The sequence below is a fragment of the Pyricularia grisea genome, chromosome I (genome assembly GCF_004355905.1).
Source record: "Pyricularia grisea strain NI907 chromosome I, whole genome shotgun sequence".
NCBI classification, from domain to species: Eukaryota; Fungi; Ascomycota; class Sordariomycetes; order Magnaporthales; family Pyriculariaceae; genus Pyricularia; species Pyricularia grisea.
In genome coordinates this window covers 3,425,358-3,440,148 of record NC_044973.1, presented here as the reverse complement: position 1 = coordinate 3,440,148, position 14,791 = coordinate 3,425,358, and the positions used below count along the sequence as shown (strand labels likewise).

Below are 14,791 nucleotides of genomic sequence, written 5' to 3'. Positions count from 1 at the left end.
CTTGCCTCCGACGCACTGATTGATCTGTTGTTCTCTACGAACTACTTTGTATGTAGGTACCCTCCCCTCTTACCTGCATCATCTCGTCCCTTTTCCTATTCGGAGCTGGCGGTCCACAACGCGGTGCAGGATGGGACTGGGCTGGAAGAGCGAAAAGAAAAATAAATAACCTGGATAAGGTGGGTAGTGTAGTAGCTACTATAGTACTGTAGTATGACAAGCCCACACTATCCATGGTAGGCTGGCATTCCTGGTCAGGGCGTTTTTGGCTGCTAATGCTGCGAGAGCGGAGGTGCAACAGAAACCAGGGGAGGATACACCCGAACCCAGCCGCTTTCAACCCTGGCTTGGTCTCCAAAGTTTCCCCCGCCATGATTCCTTATTGACAATTGGGGTAAAAATTATGGGAGGCCGGCTGGGCTGTCACTAGCGTGTCGTCTTGTTGTCTCTGCAGCACGTCCTAGCTTGTGATCAGACCGCTCAACCTGATCAAGGGGACCGAATCGAATCGATGGATATGATATGTTCGTGGAATATGTACAGGGGTCGACATGTGAAAGGTACCTTAAAATACTGTAGATTCAACCGTATGTATGATAGCGTACTAGGTCTGACTCTGGGTTGGGTGTTTTCTCACATGGATTGGGCAGCGTTCGATAGATGCAAAACAGTAAGGTACATAAGGTAGTAGGTAGTACCGACACGGAGCACTTCATAGATATTCTAATTGTATAAATTACAGTATCATAGATAGATATATATAGCTTGGGCTTTTGCGATTTAGGTGCTGCTGGAGTACTATGTTCCAGTTCCAATAATGCAGCAGTCGGTTAGCTATTCGGTTAAGAATTCCCACTTGTTATTTCTTTCAAGTAGTATGTTGCGACTTTCCCTCTCGGATCGGGAAAGTCCTCGCCAGACTCAGGTTTCTGCTTCGTGATGTGGGACAGCCTGTACTCCACTTTTTATCGCTTGGCAAAATCTTTACTACCTGTTAATCCATGTCCCCGACGGTACAACGGACGAGACATTACAGGGCAGTAGAAGAAAATCGAAGAAGAAACAAGAGTTGGGCAGCTTTTGGTTTTCTTTGTTGTTTCTTTGCAAACTTGTCGCACATGCCTGCACGGGATCTCCTGGAGATGAACGCCCCTTGTCCTTGTTTTGCATCTTGGCATCCAAGGCATCTCGCTCTAGCTAGCATTTTGTTCTGTCTCACCAAGGTTTTTAATCCTGCTCGTTCTTGTTGTTTGGCGAAGACTTATAATAATATTATGGTTATTATCCGCTCCAGGCGACAGTTAAAAACATAAAACGTTACAACCTTGGAAAAAAGAAAACTTCGTCTTTCATGGATACTGATGGAAGCTAGGGCGAGACAACTTTATGTGCATGACGTTCTACATCAGACTTGACGTCAATTGAGAGTCATCGAGCATTTAACTTGGTAAACCCCAAGACAATTCTACAGCTTTCGTCTGATTAGTTCTAATTAGCTTCCTACGTACATGACATGAACCATTCACTTTCTTGGGTTGGGTGTGTAGGTATCGTCTTGAGGCAAATACGTAGTAGGTGACAAACAAGGCCGACTACCTTGAGGTATGTATTCACTCTACATTTGCGGCACTGTAGATACTCTAACTGTTACCTTAGGTGGTTTGTATTATTACAAGGTACTCTGCGAAAACACCCGACAAATCTCACAAGCTCGGTCACTCCCCATGTTCCAATTCCCGACTAGCATCCTCAAAATCTGGAAAAGCACTCGGGCAGGCTGGCGGCCATTGTTGGGCAACGGGGAATGTGACTGATCAGCTTTGGAAACGCTTCCTAGTCGCCTTGGCATTCTTGTGTGGTTCTTTTTTTTTTTTTTTTTTGCCGGCAGGCTTCTTATCGTGTGCTGTGCCGTCCCAGCAAGGGTGCATCTCTCTTTTGATTTGACAGCCAATCACCGCCGCTTGCCAAGGTGGTGTCATTGAGTACTGGAGGCAGTTAACTGGGGGAACTAACTCCATCGTTCGTTTGTGTGTGTGTGTGTGTGTGTGTGTGTGTGTGTGTGTGTGTGTGTGTGTGTGCATGTTTGTTGCTTTTTGATGGCTGCACATCTGCGGCTACCAATGGCTGGAGGGTATGCAATTCCTCCAGGCCGGGCAGCGTCTCGCACAAACAATGTCACCATTAACCGTAAATCTGGTGTCTCAAAATCCCTCGGGTTTGTTTTTCTTTGCACACCGCCACCAGGCCACCAAAACGCCACTAAATTATATGAGAGTTCTCGGAAGTTTCGAGTCTCCAGGAGACGTTGATGAACCATTTATAGGACTGAGTGCCTACCCCGGATTCTGCAGTACATATGGAGGGGAATAACCTTGTTTTCCCACAGCTGCTGGGAAACGTGCATTCACACAGTGATTACTGAGGCCTGGGCTAAACTAATTCTAGGTCTAGTATATCACTAGGTGAGTATTACCTAGACCACCGCGTCATATCATGACACCATCTTTTAGCCGGCTTCTTACCTTGCCAGTTGTGAAGTAAAATAAGAGAAAACTGTGCGGCTTTGAAGTCTTTTTTTTTCTTTTTGTTACTTGGCATGGCATGGGAATTTCCCCGATTTGATGACAAGTAAGATAGATGGATGTTAATTCTGCACAAAATTAGATCGGAGTAAAAGTACCCCACGGATGGCAGCATGTTCGAATTCGACCAAGGCTAGGCGAAATTTCGGCGTGTCAACACTAGGGGCTTTTTCTAGATACATACCAAGAAATAGAAGCACAGAATGATTATCAGCAGTCGTTATAGTCCGACATGTGGCTAGCGGTTGCATCAAAGGCAGACTCCGTACTAAACACATTTCATCACATCACATCCCGCATTTCTTCTTTGGTGCACAGACAGCTGCAGCTAGGCCGCCTGGCTCCTTTTCTAGCCTCATCTGCCTAACAAGCCTACCCCTCACCTGGGGATAAGTAAAACTTTCTACTTTCCCAAAATGAGCCTAGTACAGGTCACTAGCACATGAAAGCTGCGATGTGGTATCAGCGTCCTGCACGTCATCTCAGCATCAGAGGCTTCTGATTGGCTTACAGAAACCATCTACAAACCAGACGGTCTTCCGACAGCTACCACTAACTACTCCAAGGAAGGTACCTACAGCAAGCAACTACCTAGTACAGTACTGACTGGCCTTAGGTACTCTTGGTAGGGCCCCCGATTTCCCGACCCGGCGCAAGTCTCCCAGGTTCCCCTTCATTTTCCAAACTTTCTGCCCTTTCTTCTCGTCCTCGTTGCTTGCATCGCGGTGACTTTGCATATTGTAGACTAACCACGTACGAAGTAGAACGAACCCGGGAGGCGCTACCTAAAGCTGATTGCACGCCTTTGTTGCTGCGCGATTTCTTTCCCCGCATGTCCAGTTTGGCTTGTAACCGAATGTGCCTTGTCCCCAGAATCTTGGCCACCCAGTCTAATAAAAATAAATAAATTAATTAATCGATTCCATTCCTCGTGTCGAGGCTTATTGGCTTGCAGATGAACCTGGGCGGCAGCTTACTTTCTGACTTTGAAAAACCGGTACCGTACGTACCTGCTTTAAAAGTCCGCCTCTACCGTAAGTGAGGGAAGTACGGAGCAAGTACGACCAAGACCCCTCCATATATCCCGCAAGTGCTATACGGTAGGTAGGTAGGGAGCAAATGCCTCCGTTTTTTTTTTTTTCCTCTTTGAATGTTACCACACCATACACACACACACACACTCACACTCAACTCACTCACTCACTCACACACCATTACATGGGGGCGGGAGCGAATCACGAGCTGCGCGTCCTTGTGATCCATTGCCTGCACAAGCAACAAACTTCTCATCCTCCACCCGCAAGCCCCTCTCCTCCACTTTGAATACTGCAAAAAGATCTGTAGTATTGGTGCTCTGTCAATCTTGCCTATACCCGATGCTTGATCGCCGACAACCGTCTCAACCTCTCCGTGCCATGCACCCACATCACGCATGTCGCATGTGAATTTGTCTCGATGGTGTGCGCCCCGGATTTTTGTCTCTTTTTACAGTAGCCTACACGAAATTTGATTTTCTTTAGTTTCTTGTAATGCCCCTTGATAATGCTACATGTTATGTTATACGAGATCTACTTGATGTGGTACCAAAAGTGGGCATACCACCACTACCAAAAACTAGTACGTGTAAGACTGAAGCCGACCTAAGCCTCTCTGCATCCCTTACCTTTACAAACTCACCCTTTTCATACCGGTTTCTGCCGGAAGGGCGAAAGAAAAAAACAGGTTCTTGAATGTGACATTGGGCTGTCCAGGTCTGGTTTCTGACACACTTTTCTGTAAGACTAGCGAGCAAAAATCCAAAAAGCCCTCGAGGTTTTCATTATGACTTGCGTTATGGCGCTCCAAGGTAGAGAGATTGTGTGCATGTGGCGTGTGAGACAAAGACCATCTTGCCCTTATCAAGAACGTCCGCCATGTTCCAGCCACACCTTGTGTCTTTCCAAATGCCGAAGTAAAACCCCACCAACAAGCGCTCATGGGATCGACAAGTTCCTACGTATGTGATTTGCTTTGACAATCAATCCCCTCCCCGTTCCCCATTCGACCCTGGCCCTTTTGATCTCCTTAGCTGGCTATCCAACGCTCGCGCGGGTTGCCGGATCTTCGCTGCAAATACGCGATCACAACTGCTGTTGACCGCGGATCAGAGACGCCAAGGATCGCCCATCATCGCCGAAGTGGCGAACTGTTGGTATATGGGCAAAGTCCGAAATTCTAAGAGGTCCCTTGGGTTGGACGATCTGTGACGGCAGGATCGTAAAAATACGGACTCGTCCACATAGGTCGCATGCATGCCGCCAAACTCCAACCCGATGGTGTACCTAAATACCATCCTTCCCATAATGGCTCTAGTGAACATCCGTCTTACTGTAAGAGGAATGTGAGACCATGGCAATAACCCATGAGGTCTTTTTCTGGCATTGTCTTGAGGGAAGAGAAATATCAGGACCTTTGTGGAGAGACACTCAGCAACAGACCAGAGCAAGCGAGCGAGCAATACAGTTAGTTAGCCTCTGTTCATACGGCTCCTCTCTTGGAAACATACTCTATAGTCTATCATAACCTTATGTGACTTGACGCCGATCATCCCAAAAAGTGTCACCAGCGCAGGGTCCGGGGTCCCCCCCGTTGCAGAGGGCAAAGTACCCGGCCGGCCCTTCCGGGTGCACAGGTTACGGACATTTTGCTCCAGCCCATATCCAGTAGCTCTCTAGTCTCATTGTCTCACTTGGTCCATCAGGAGGACGGCTCCAGGTTGGAGCCAATGATCGCCAAGTCTCAAAAAAAGAATGACATCGGATGGTAAACATGAACTGGCTTCCATCCATGGATGTGTATCCTGTCTCGAGGTGGTCAAGTTGTTGGAGAAAACAAAATTAGGGCTAGTAGAGTTTAATAGCGGTCCGAAGCGTCTGGACGAACTGGGAAAAGGGGCAGAGGAGAGGCTTTCACGGCCCGAAGTAGATCGCTCGTGATGGATGATCAACCGGGGCATTCTAGGTTGACGTTGTCATATTTATTGGAATTGCTCGGTGCGCAGGCAAGTGGTGGAGTGATCGAGCCACTCGATATGGCTGCAAGCTGTCGACGCCCCTCATACTCATCCTCTTGGTGGTATGGGCTCATGGACAACGGATGTTAGTATTCTTTTGCGCCTTTGCCTTGAGGTGGACGTACATAGCCCCTGCAGTGATACCCGAGGCCTGGGATGATATCTAAAAACGAGGCTCAATCTACGCACACGCGGAGCATTTAAGCATGTTAAGAATAAACATAATATGATTTGAGTAGGTAATTGAATCTATTTCACCTTTTACCCTTTGGGGTGGTATTTCACATACGAGGTACCTGCCCAATCGATTAACACAGCTCAAAAGGGGCATCCGTATGGCTGAGGATATCATAGACCCAAATGGACTCTACTATGCAACAGGACCTGTCAAAGGTATATAGTAATCCACGTAGTTGAACGGATAATATAAAAACAAGAAACCCTAAACCACCTAGCAATAACAAGTAGAACAAAACCCAAATACCCTCCAATTTCATCATGCCACACATTAAGTTGTATCGTCTTTTCCATCGTAACAGTTGGGGACTCCCATTTCATTGTACACCAGCTCGACGATCCTTGCGCCGAGACTCCCACGCACTTCTAGCAATCTAAAATCGGCATTGTCTAGCCGCTGCACATCACACAGGCCTCGGGGTTTTCAATGCTGCCTGCGAATAGTGACGAAATATTAGTGGGAGCTCCTTCTAGCATTATCAGTGATTCCACATATAAAGACTTACAAGCCAGGACAGCTTCCGAGTAGATGTCCATCTCCCGCTCTTTGCTCTCACTCTCGTTGTCCTCTGTATCCGTCTTCTTGCTGTCCAATGCTTCCTCCTCATCGACACTCTTTGTTGGCTCGGTGGGCAAAGCCTTGGGGCTTTCACCCTCATCCTGATCCGCCTTGAAGGGAACAGACTTAGCGGGAGATGCAACCACCTTGGCAGTAACGGCGGGGGGAGGCGTGGTGCTCGGCGTCGGGTAGCCATTAGCGTTGGCCGACTCGGCGGTTAGGGTGTTGCCCTCCGAACCCTTTTTGGTGGCATACATAGGCCTCGGAACTGAGGCACCGGGTGACGACACATAGCTGCCGGTGGGAGGCGCACGCTTGCCGAGCACGCGCTCCTTGGCAATGGCCTTGTCCTGCAGACGCAGCGCCTCCTGGTCGACAGTAAACTGAATCGGTTGCGCGGCTGCCTGCGTTCGCAGGTAGTACATACCGGTCTTGAGACCAAGCTTCCAGCCTGTGAAGTGCATCGAGGTGATCTTGCCCATGGTTGGGTCGCGCATGTGGATGTTGAGCGACTGGGACTGATCAATGAAGGCACCACGGTCAGCAGCCATCTGAACGACGGTACGCTGCGATATCTCCCACACAGTCTTGTAGAGCTTCTTGGTATCCTCAGGGATGCTGGCAATGTTCTGAATGGAGCCTCCCTCGGCGATGATGCGGTTCTTCATGTCATCCGACCACAAACCAAGCTCGACCAAATCCTTGAGCAACCAAGGGTTGACAACCTGGAACTCGCCGGCAAGCACACGACGCTGGTAGATGTTGGAAGTGTAGGGCTCGAAGCACTCATTGTTGCCAAGGATTTGTGAGGTGCTAGCTGTCGGCATGGGGGCAACAAGCAAGCTGTTGCGGACACCATGTTCCTTGATGTTGGCCTTGAGGGCGTCCCAGTCCCAGAGGTCGGAGGGCTTGACGTTCCACATGTCGTACTGGAGAATGCCCTGTGAAACAGGAGAGCCTTCGTATGTCGAGTAGACACCCTGCTCCTGTGCCAGCTTGCAAGAGGCAGTCAAGGCAGCGTGGTAAATGGTCTCAAAGATCTTCTTGTTCAGCTCACGGGCCTCAGGAGACTCGAAAGGCAGACGGAGAGCGAGGAAAGCATCAGCCAGACCCTGTACACCCAGACCGATAGGCCTGTGGCGCATGTTGCTGTTACGTGCCTCCTGGACGGGGTAGAAGTTAACGTCGATGATCTTGTTGAGGTTACGAACAACGACTTGAGTGACCTCGTGGAGTTTCTCAAAGTCGTAGTCGCCCTTGTGGTAGTCGACAAACTGAGGCAGGGCCAGAGAAGCAAGGTTGCATACGGCAACCTCGTCAGGGGCAGAGTACTCCATGATCTCTGTGCAAAGGTTGGAGCTGCGGATAGTACCCAGGTTCTTCTGGTTGCTCTTGCGGTTGCAGTGGTCCTTGTACAACATGAACGGGTTGCCAGTCTCGGTCTGAGCCTCCAGAATGGAATACCAGAGCTTCTGGGCCTTGATAGTCTTGCGACCCTTGCCGGCCTGCTCGTACTTCTCGTACAGAGCCTCGAACTCATCACCGTAGCAGTCCGCGAGGCCAGGGCACTCGTTAGGGCACATCAGAGTCCAGTCGCCGTTCTTCTCAACACGCTTCATGAACAGATCAGGGATCCAAAGAGCGAGGAACAGATCGCGGGCACGAATCTCCTCCTTTCCGTGGTTCTTCCTCAGGTCGAGGAACTCGAAGACATCTGCGTGCCACGGCTCAAGGTAGATGGCAAAGGCACCGGGACGCTTGTTGCCACCCTGGTCGACGTAACGAGCCGTGTTGTTGAAGACACGCAGCATAGGAACAATGCCATTCGAGGTGCCGTTGGTACCGGCGATATAGGAACCAGTGGCACGGATACGATGGACGTTGAGACCGATACCGCCAGCCATCTTGGAGATCATGGCACAGGTCTTGAGGGTATCATAGATGCCCTCGATACTGTCATCCTTCATGTCAACCAGGAAGCATGATGACAATTGAGCCTGCGGTGTGCCGGCGTTGAAGAGCGTCGGGGACGCGTGTGTGAAGAATTTGCTGGACATAAGGTTGTAGGTCTCGATGACACGCTCAATGTTGTCACCCCAGATACCTACAGCAACACGCATGATCATGTGCTGTGGCCTCTCAACAATCTTGCCGTTGAGCTTGAGAAGGTAAGACCTCTCGAGGGTCTTGAAGCCAAAATATTGGTAGTTGAAGTCACGATCATAGACAATAGCTGAGTCGAGATCCTCCTTGTGACGCATGACGCAGTCGTATGTATCTTGAGCAATCATGGGAGAGAGCTTGCCGTTCTTGGGGTTTACATAGTGGAAGAGGTCGCTGATCACTGATGAAAACTGCTTCTTGGTCTGCTTGTGAAGGTTTGAGACTGCGATACGCGCAGCGAGGATGGCGTAGTCGGGATGGGTGACTGTCATGTATGCTGCTGTCTCTGCGGCCTATATAATTGGATTTTCGTCAGAATTGGTCCATAGCATACTCAGGAAAATTCGAGTATGAGACTTACAAGATCGTCCAGCTGAACAGTGGTCACTCCGCCGTAAACACCCGATATGACCTTTTGGGTGATGGCAACAGGATCAACGTGGTCCGGGTCAAGGCCGTAACACAGCCTTGACACACGGGCAGTGATCTTGTCGAACTGGACGCGTTCTTGGCGACCATCACGCTTCCTGACAAACATGATTGCAGATTTTGTTTGTCTGGTGCGAGAAGGTGGATGGAAAAGACAAGGAAAAAGAGGGTAGAGGTCAAAGACTGAGGGAGGGGTATCTTAAAGTATGGTTTTGCAGAGAATGGATTAGATGATTTATGGGTATAAAGTATGCACAAGAGAGGATCAATCGACAAGAGAAAGGCTGCTAAAGTATTCTCTTGCTCTCTGTGCTTTTTTACTTTTGTTGTTATGGGAGACGGGGTTGTCGGGTGAAAGGGAGGGCACGGTGGGAAATTGAGTCGCGGTGCCTTTAAGTGCCACTGAAAGAGACGCGTTTTGCTTAGGCGATCAAGAAAATCTGATATTAGAAAGCGCGTCGGTTCGCGATTTTCCACTTTAGCTCGATGGAGCGCTCCAATTCGCGGGGCCCAGGGCAACAAAAGGGCAACAGGCAGCCGACTGCAGCTGTCAGCGGGGTAACGTTTGACCTCTGGCTCGGTTTCCGTCCAAGGGCCACTGTAGCCTGACTGGCATTCCCCATGTTCAGTTTAAAGGATCCACCAGCCGGGCTGGCATGGGTCCGGGCAAGGTACTGAATGGACGTTAGGCTGAGCTGGACCTGGTTCGAGCACTGACGACGGTGTTAACTCAGCCAAAGCAGTACCCTTTTTTTCTCGGTACATTTACGGAAAGGCTCCGTATACCTATGGTTCAGCATGATTCAGTCTCAATAATAGTCAGTTCAGCTAGGCAGGTTATATTCAAGCAGCAGGAACTTTTGCAAAAGGGCAGCAACAATTGTCAGCTCTACGCTTTCTGCCTGAGAGGATAAGAATGCGCATCTCCCCGACGAGACTGACCACGAATCCAACAGTCTCAGTGTCGCCCCTGTTGTCATCCCTAATCCTGCAAAGCCACTACGCCCAGCAGCCCCAGTCCCGTTTCAGGGGCAGATTTTTGCACACCATGGCCACCGACTCACCCGAGCTCGGAGTTACGAATGGAACCCCGACGTACCAACCAAGATATATTGATGTAAGTTTCAATGAAACCAAAGAAGAAAAAAAAAACAAATAAACAAACACATAAATGACTAGTTGAATGAGTCACTGATGACTAGTGGTTTTGACAGATTGGAATCAATTTGGCAGACCCCATCTTCCGTGGTCGCTACGGCGGCAAACAACGCCACCCAGACGACCTAGCCGCCGTCGTCCAGCGCGCCAAGGATGTCGGCTGCACCAAGCTCATAGTCACTGGCTCGAGCTTCAGGAGCTCCAGAGACGCCCTGAAGCTCGCCCAAGAGTTCCCCGGCACCGTCTACTCCACGGCGGGCGTCCACCCGTGCAGCAGCGCCATCTTCGGCGCCACCCATCCCCACCACCATGAGGCCGAGGACGAGGAGCACACGGCGGCATGTGATCCGGATCCGGAGAAACCCGTGCCCGCTGACGACGAGGGGACCCCCGATCTGCAAAAGACGAAGCAGATCGTCGCGGACCTCGACGCCCTGGTCCGCTCGGCCGGCCCAGGACTGGTGGCCTTTGGCGAGTTCGGCCTCGATTACGACAGGCTGCACTACTGCCCCAAGAAGCTTCAGCTGCACTCCTTTTCGCACCAACTCGACCTGGTCGTTGCGCTGCAAAAGGATAAGCTCGAGTTTCCTCTGTTCCTGCACTCACGGGCCGCGCATGCCGATTTCGTCTCTCTGCTAAAGGAAAAGTTTGGACATGACCTTGCGGGTCTCGCGCGCGGCGGTGTCGTGCACAGCTTCACCGGCACGGCGGAGGAGGCCCGGGAGCTGATGGACTTGGGGCTGTACATTGGTATCAACGGGTGCAGCTTCAAGACGGCGGAGAACTGCGACGTGGTTCGCGAGATCAGGTTGGACAGGATCATGATTGAGACCGATGGGCCGTGGTGTGAGGTCAGACCTAGCCATGAGGGCTGGAAGTACCTCGTGGAAGATGCAAAACGAAAAGCAGCAGAGGAAGAGAAGGCCGCTACCGCCGCCGCTGACGTTGCCAGGGCCGCTGTAACGGCAGATGGCGATTCCCAAACCCGCGTGACGGACGCACCTCCAGAGCCAGCAACCGGCGACGTAAAACATACAAGGCAGAAGAAGCCAAAGCAGCAGCAGCAACCTAGTAAAAAGGGACAGAAGAAACCATCAGAAGTACCTGAACGTTTCAAGTCAGTCAAGAAGGAGAAGTGGGAGGAGGGTTGCATGGTAAAGAGCCGCAACGAGCCGTGCACCATTGAGAGGATAGCAACAATCGTGGCAGGGATCAAGGGCGTCTCGGTGGAGGAGGTTGCCGAAGCTGCCTGGGTCAACACAATCAAGGTGTTTAAAGTAGATTCATAGACATAGAAATACATTCAGAGCGATCTTGCCTACGGGTATCCATAATAAAATAACCCCAAAAAAAAACCCCCCAACTCCTTGCTGTCATGATAAAACAAAAACCACCAAAATCAACAAAAAGTGGAAGGGCCATCATACACCTGACCCCTTATGCCCTCTTATTCGACCGTGTTTTACAGCCCCAATCGTGACACCTTCCTCGCCCGTCATCCACCCAGGCATCCGTTCCCCATCGATGGCGCCCACCTCCACCAGTTGCCTTATGCCTGCGAACACGTGTGATCCGTGGAAGGTCAATTTGATTCTTGGGCACCATTTTGAACCCGCGTCGGCCGATGAATCTTCCTCTTCATCGCGCAGTTCCGCCTCCCGCTGGAGTGCCGCATCAAGCGTGCTCCGCCGGCGATCGGATTTACCATTGCCTGCTTGCAAAGGCCACACATCAGAGCCGCCACCTGCTGCAGATGGGAAAGGGTCCTCAATCACGACATCCACTCTCTCGACCCCCAAGCCGTCGTCAATCTTGGCAGAGACTCCAAACCTCGCCAGCGCGACCAATCTCTGCCTCTTCTGTACTTTTTGCTCCTCAGATTCCCATCCGGCCTTTCTCTTCGTCTCGCCGCCCTCCGCATCCTCATCCGAAAGCGGCGGGGTCGGCAAGTTGACGTCCAAAGGGCTCTCCTTCCTCCGTGTGTCGGCGTACAATGCCCAGCCGCCACCCGCGGCGTTGGCACGGCCACCACCTCTCCTTTCAACCAGTTCCGACAGGTTCTTGGTCGCCAGGCTGGTCGACTTGAGCGTGTACCGTTCCCCCGGCCTCGACAGCGCATTGGGGACGCTCTCGACGACCATGGCCCGCAGGCTCTTTGCGTCGCTGTTGGAGACGCTGCCCACAACCGTCGCGGCGTTGCTGATGTAGACGTACGGGGAAGCGTCCGGAAAAGCAAGGTAGACGGTCCTGGAGGCGTCAAAATTTGGCGGAACCGAGTCGCTGGCGACCAGGCTCGTGCCGTAGGGCGAATCAAAGATGAATATCCTCAAGAGGAGGATGGGAAGCTCCTTGTGGCGCTCGAACGCGCAGTGCGTCTTGACGTCGGGTGGCAACTGGGCTTGGAGATTTCTCAGGAACGTGGTCGGGTGGAACCTCGGGACTACCAGGCTCTCCTTGTCCACCTCGGTGGCGAGGTCCATATCGTCGCCGCCATCATTGTGCGCGTCCTTGATCTTGAGCGCGACGGTCCGAAACGCAGTCCAGCGCAGCGAATTGGGGCGGTCGTGCAGGTGCTGCATATCCGCCATGGCGAGCTGGTGCAACGTCAGGCCCATCCGCCAGTCGCCCTCGAGGATACGGTCCACGACCTCCTGCTTGCTGCCCTTGTTGCCGGACTCGAGCATGCTGCTGTAGATGTCGCGCAGGGCCTCGAGGGACTGCGACGCCTCGTACATGCTGTCATCGTGGTCCTGTTGGCTGAGGTACGGAGCACACGGAGCGTCGGACGCCTGGGCCAGCCATGAGAGGGCGAGCTCTGCAAGGGACCTGCGCGAGAGGCGGGAGATGAGCTTTTTAGTTACCCCATGAGTCGGGGGCAGCCGCAGCGATCCCGAGAGCTGGGCCGTCGTTGGAACTGAGATGGACGCCATCTTCAGGAGTTTTTCCACGCGGGGCTGGCGGCCCAGAGGTGGCAAACAAATATAGCCTAGAGATTACTCAAAGCAACTACCCCGCTGTGATTCTCATCAGATGTGATTTGCTCAAGATCCGGATTGGGAGAAATCGTGCAAATAGCATAGGTAATCAGTACGCCAAGACCTGATGACATAAAGTCAGTGAGCAATTAATCCTATACCAAACAATTTTAGTATTCGGACATGAGTAGTTAGGCAATGACGGGTGTTTTTTTCGCTTCCGTTCGGACGCGACGTAATTAATGATGAACGCGTCCGGGGTTTGGCTCCCGAGCACGGCGCTCCGTGCGCTAAGCCAAATTGGGTTGGCCTGAAAATAGGCTCCTTGTCCCTCCCCTTCCTTTGAGAAGGTATTTATTTAATCATGTGACATATTAGTGGACCCTTGAGTAAGGTAACGTTTTTCCGTCAACTTTAAATAGCAATACACAGTCGGAATTTTACGTGCACTGACATGTGCTTCTCTTTTTATGTTTCCCCTCTCTCCATACATTTTAATTGTGCTATGTGCCGTAGTAAAGTACACTAAAGGTAACTCAAAGTAAGTAGTTTACCCAGCAATCTGGGATTTCCTAGCTCCAGCCTAGTGCCTAGTGATTAACGATGTCTGATGCATCGCCAACGCATGGTGAATCACTACTGTACATACGATCGCATTTATCGGGAAGCCCGGGTTTAACTGTGCTTATTATGGGGGGAGGGGTTCCGTTGGGAGACTAGACTAGTGGCCTTTTGGTTCATTTGCATTACATACTATGCATCGGTCATATACTCAAATAGTAGCTATCGGTACAGTATGCATATTCAACGATGTAATCTGGATGATCGTATCCACCCACAACCAGGGCTGATCAAAGTGTGAGCTCCTGACATAGAATCCGTTAGAGGAAGGTACAGGCGGACGTTATATGAAGGGCATCCATCGCTGCGCAATTATTTTTGTTCTGCAGTTCTACATATTTCATATGACAGGTCCCAAAAAGAAGTCGGGAGGAATCGGGTGCTTCGTTTCTCGCTGCAACTCATTACTAAGGTTTAATGAATTCACTGGGCGCCTGCAACCTCCTCCTCTCATGCTTTGCAGATCCTCTGAAACAGAGGAAAAGTGAGAAAGGCAGGCGCAACTTGACTGACAAGACTGATTACAAACACAATCAGCCAGAGGCGCGGGGTCATCCCTGTCATTGATCTAACACCGAGCCAAAAGGAAACCCACTCCGTCGGCACCGGCAAAATACAGTACGTACTGTACAGTAGTAGTACATACATATTACAAGGGTCCATCTCATCGACGGGTAGAAGGAATTGAGTTAAGGCCAACTGACTCTAATGCGTACGTACGTAGTATTTCTCCTCGGTATGGTAAAGCCCGAATCGAAATTCGAAGCAGATAAAGTTAGTTTTCTGTACAGAAGCAATTTGCTAAGGGGATTACAGTTGACAGACAGGTACAGTACACACACACCTTTGGCTTTAGGATCTACACTTCGTATGCAGTAAAGTACCTCAAATAGGTGGGCTGCTAACTACAGTATATGGAGGGTACTAACGGTCTAGAACTAGATTCTCTACGTGGTAACATGTGTATTTATTTCCCCGACCGGGCATATGGATGGGGGGCAGGTGTAAAAGTGAC

The 14,791-nt window shown here is 50.8% G+C and overlaps 4 protein-coding genes across 4 annotated transcripts; 1 reads left to right on the top strand and 3 right to left on the bottom strand.

The window, feature by feature from the left end:
• Positions 1 to 1,814: 1,814 nt before the first annotated feature.
• Positions 1,815 to 1,979, bottom strand: PgNI_06090 (uncharacterized protein; the record flags this gene model as incomplete). The annotated part of the gene is made up of 1 exon (XM_031126119.1): positions 1,815 to 1,979. One exon carries the CDS (start codon positions 1,977 to 1,979, stop codon positions 1,815 to 1,817), a length of 165 nt encoding a protein of 54 aa, XP_030983062.1.
• A 3,967-nt stretch (positions 1,980 to 5,946) lies between these two features.
• Positions 5,947 to 9,431, bottom strand: PgNI_06089 (uncharacterized protein). Its single transcript, XM_031126118.1, has 3 exons — positions 8,955 to 9,431; positions 6,378 to 8,886; positions 5,947 to 6,305 (listed from the first exon to the last, which is right to left on the bottom strand). Exons 1-3 carry the CDS (start codon positions 9,129 to 9,131, stop codon positions 6,262 to 6,264), a joined length of 2,730 nt encoding a protein of 909 aa, XP_030982271.1. The 5' UTR covers positions 9,132 to 9,431; the 3' UTR covers positions 5,947 to 6,261.
• A 376-nt stretch (positions 9,432 to 9,807) lies between these two features.
• PgNI_06088 (uncharacterized protein) lies at positions 9,808 to 11,519 on the top strand. The gene is made up of 2 exons (XM_031126117.1): positions 9,808 to 10,139; positions 10,237 to 11,519. The coding sequence occupies exons 1-2, from the start codon at positions 9,939 to 9,941 to the stop codon at positions 11,467 to 11,469; spliced, it is 1,434 nt and encodes a 477-aa protein (XP_030982272.1). The 5' UTR covers positions 9,808 to 9,938; the 3' UTR covers positions 11,470 to 11,519.
• Positions 11,520 to 11,601: 82 nt separating this feature from the next.
• Positions 11,602 to 13,110, bottom strand: PgNI_06087 (uncharacterized protein; the record flags this gene model as incomplete). Its single annotated transcript, XM_031126116.1, has 1 exon — positions 11,602 to 13,110. One exon carries the CDS (start codon positions 13,108 to 13,110, stop codon positions 11,602 to 11,604), a length of 1,509 nt encoding a protein of 502 aa, XP_030982269.1.
• Between the last annotated feature and the right edge of the window lie 1,681 nt (positions 13,111 to 14,791).

What these genes read in the sequence shown, in the direction of transcription:
- PgNI_06089 (XM_031126118.1), bottom strand. Translation starts at nt 9,131, where the DNA reads ATGTTTGTCAGGAAGCGTGATGGTCGCCAAGAACGCGTCCAGTTCGAC. An exon ending in CTGTTCAGCTGGACGATCTT is followed by an intron (nt 8,887 to 8,954) that starts GTAAGTCTCATA and finishes CCAATTATATAG; the next exon opens with GCCGCAGAGACAGCAGCATA. An exon ending in CTCGGAAGCTGTCCTGGCTT is followed by an intron (nt 6,306 to 6,377) that starts GTAAGTCTTTAT and finishes CACTATTCGCAG; the next exon opens with GCAGCATTGAAAACCCCGAG.
- PgNI_06088 (XM_031126117.1), top strand. Translation starts at nt 9,939, where the DNA reads ATGCGCATCTCCCCGACGAGACTGACCACGAATCCAACAGTCTCAGTG. An exon ending in ACCAACCAAGATATATTGAT is followed by an intron (nt 10,140 to 10,236) that starts GTAAGTTTCAAT and finishes TGGTTTTGACAG; the next exon opens with ATTGGAATCAATTTGGCAGA.